The following is a 365-nucleotide window of genomic DNA, read 5'->3' on the forward strand; positions in this document are numbered from 1 at the left end:
GTGAACCAGCTGCTGCAAGGCTGCCAAGCTTGGGAAACTGATGATGGTCCTATAGGTGCTGCTACCTTTTTAATAGACATACTTTGCTGGTGTGTGATTGCCCACAAGGATTACATCTTACTTTACTTTACTCTTACTTTACTCCCTTCTTCTCTTTCTTCTCTGGTTTGTGTTTGGAAACCCTGCTCCTGGAGGCCAGGGAGATGTGGATGTACAGGACTGTCATAATAATGACAGGAAGATAGAATGCTGCTATAGCTGTCCCAAATGTCACCGCAGGGTTAGAAAGGAACTGTAGAAAGAAAGAAAGAAAGAAAGAAAGAAAGAAAGAAAGAAAGAAAGAAAGAAAGAAAGAAGATTTTCAC

The 365-nt window shown here is 41.4% G+C and overlaps 1 protein-coding gene across 1 annotated transcript in view; it reads right to left on the minus strand.

The window, feature by feature from the left end:
- The window catches only part of LOC118340157 (muscarinic acetylcholine receptor M4-like), a 12282-nt gene that overhangs the window by 10719 nt on the left and 1198 nt on the right, over positions 1-365 (minus strand). Inside the window, exon 2 of the mRNA XM_035678029.1 lies at positions 138-292. Coding sequence (XP_035533922.1) covers positions 138-292 — 155 coding nt within the window. The remainder of the gene's footprint in view (positions 1-137; positions 293-365) is intronic.

Source organism: Morone saxatilis, unplaced genomic scaffold (genome assembly GCF_004916995.1).
Source record: "Morone saxatilis isolate NCDOM2014 unplaced genomic scaffold, NCSU_SB_2.0 Contig6, whole genome shotgun sequence".
In the NCBI taxonomy this organism is placed as follows: domain Eukaryota; kingdom Metazoa; phylum Chordata; class Actinopteri; family Moronidae; genus Morone; species Morone saxatilis.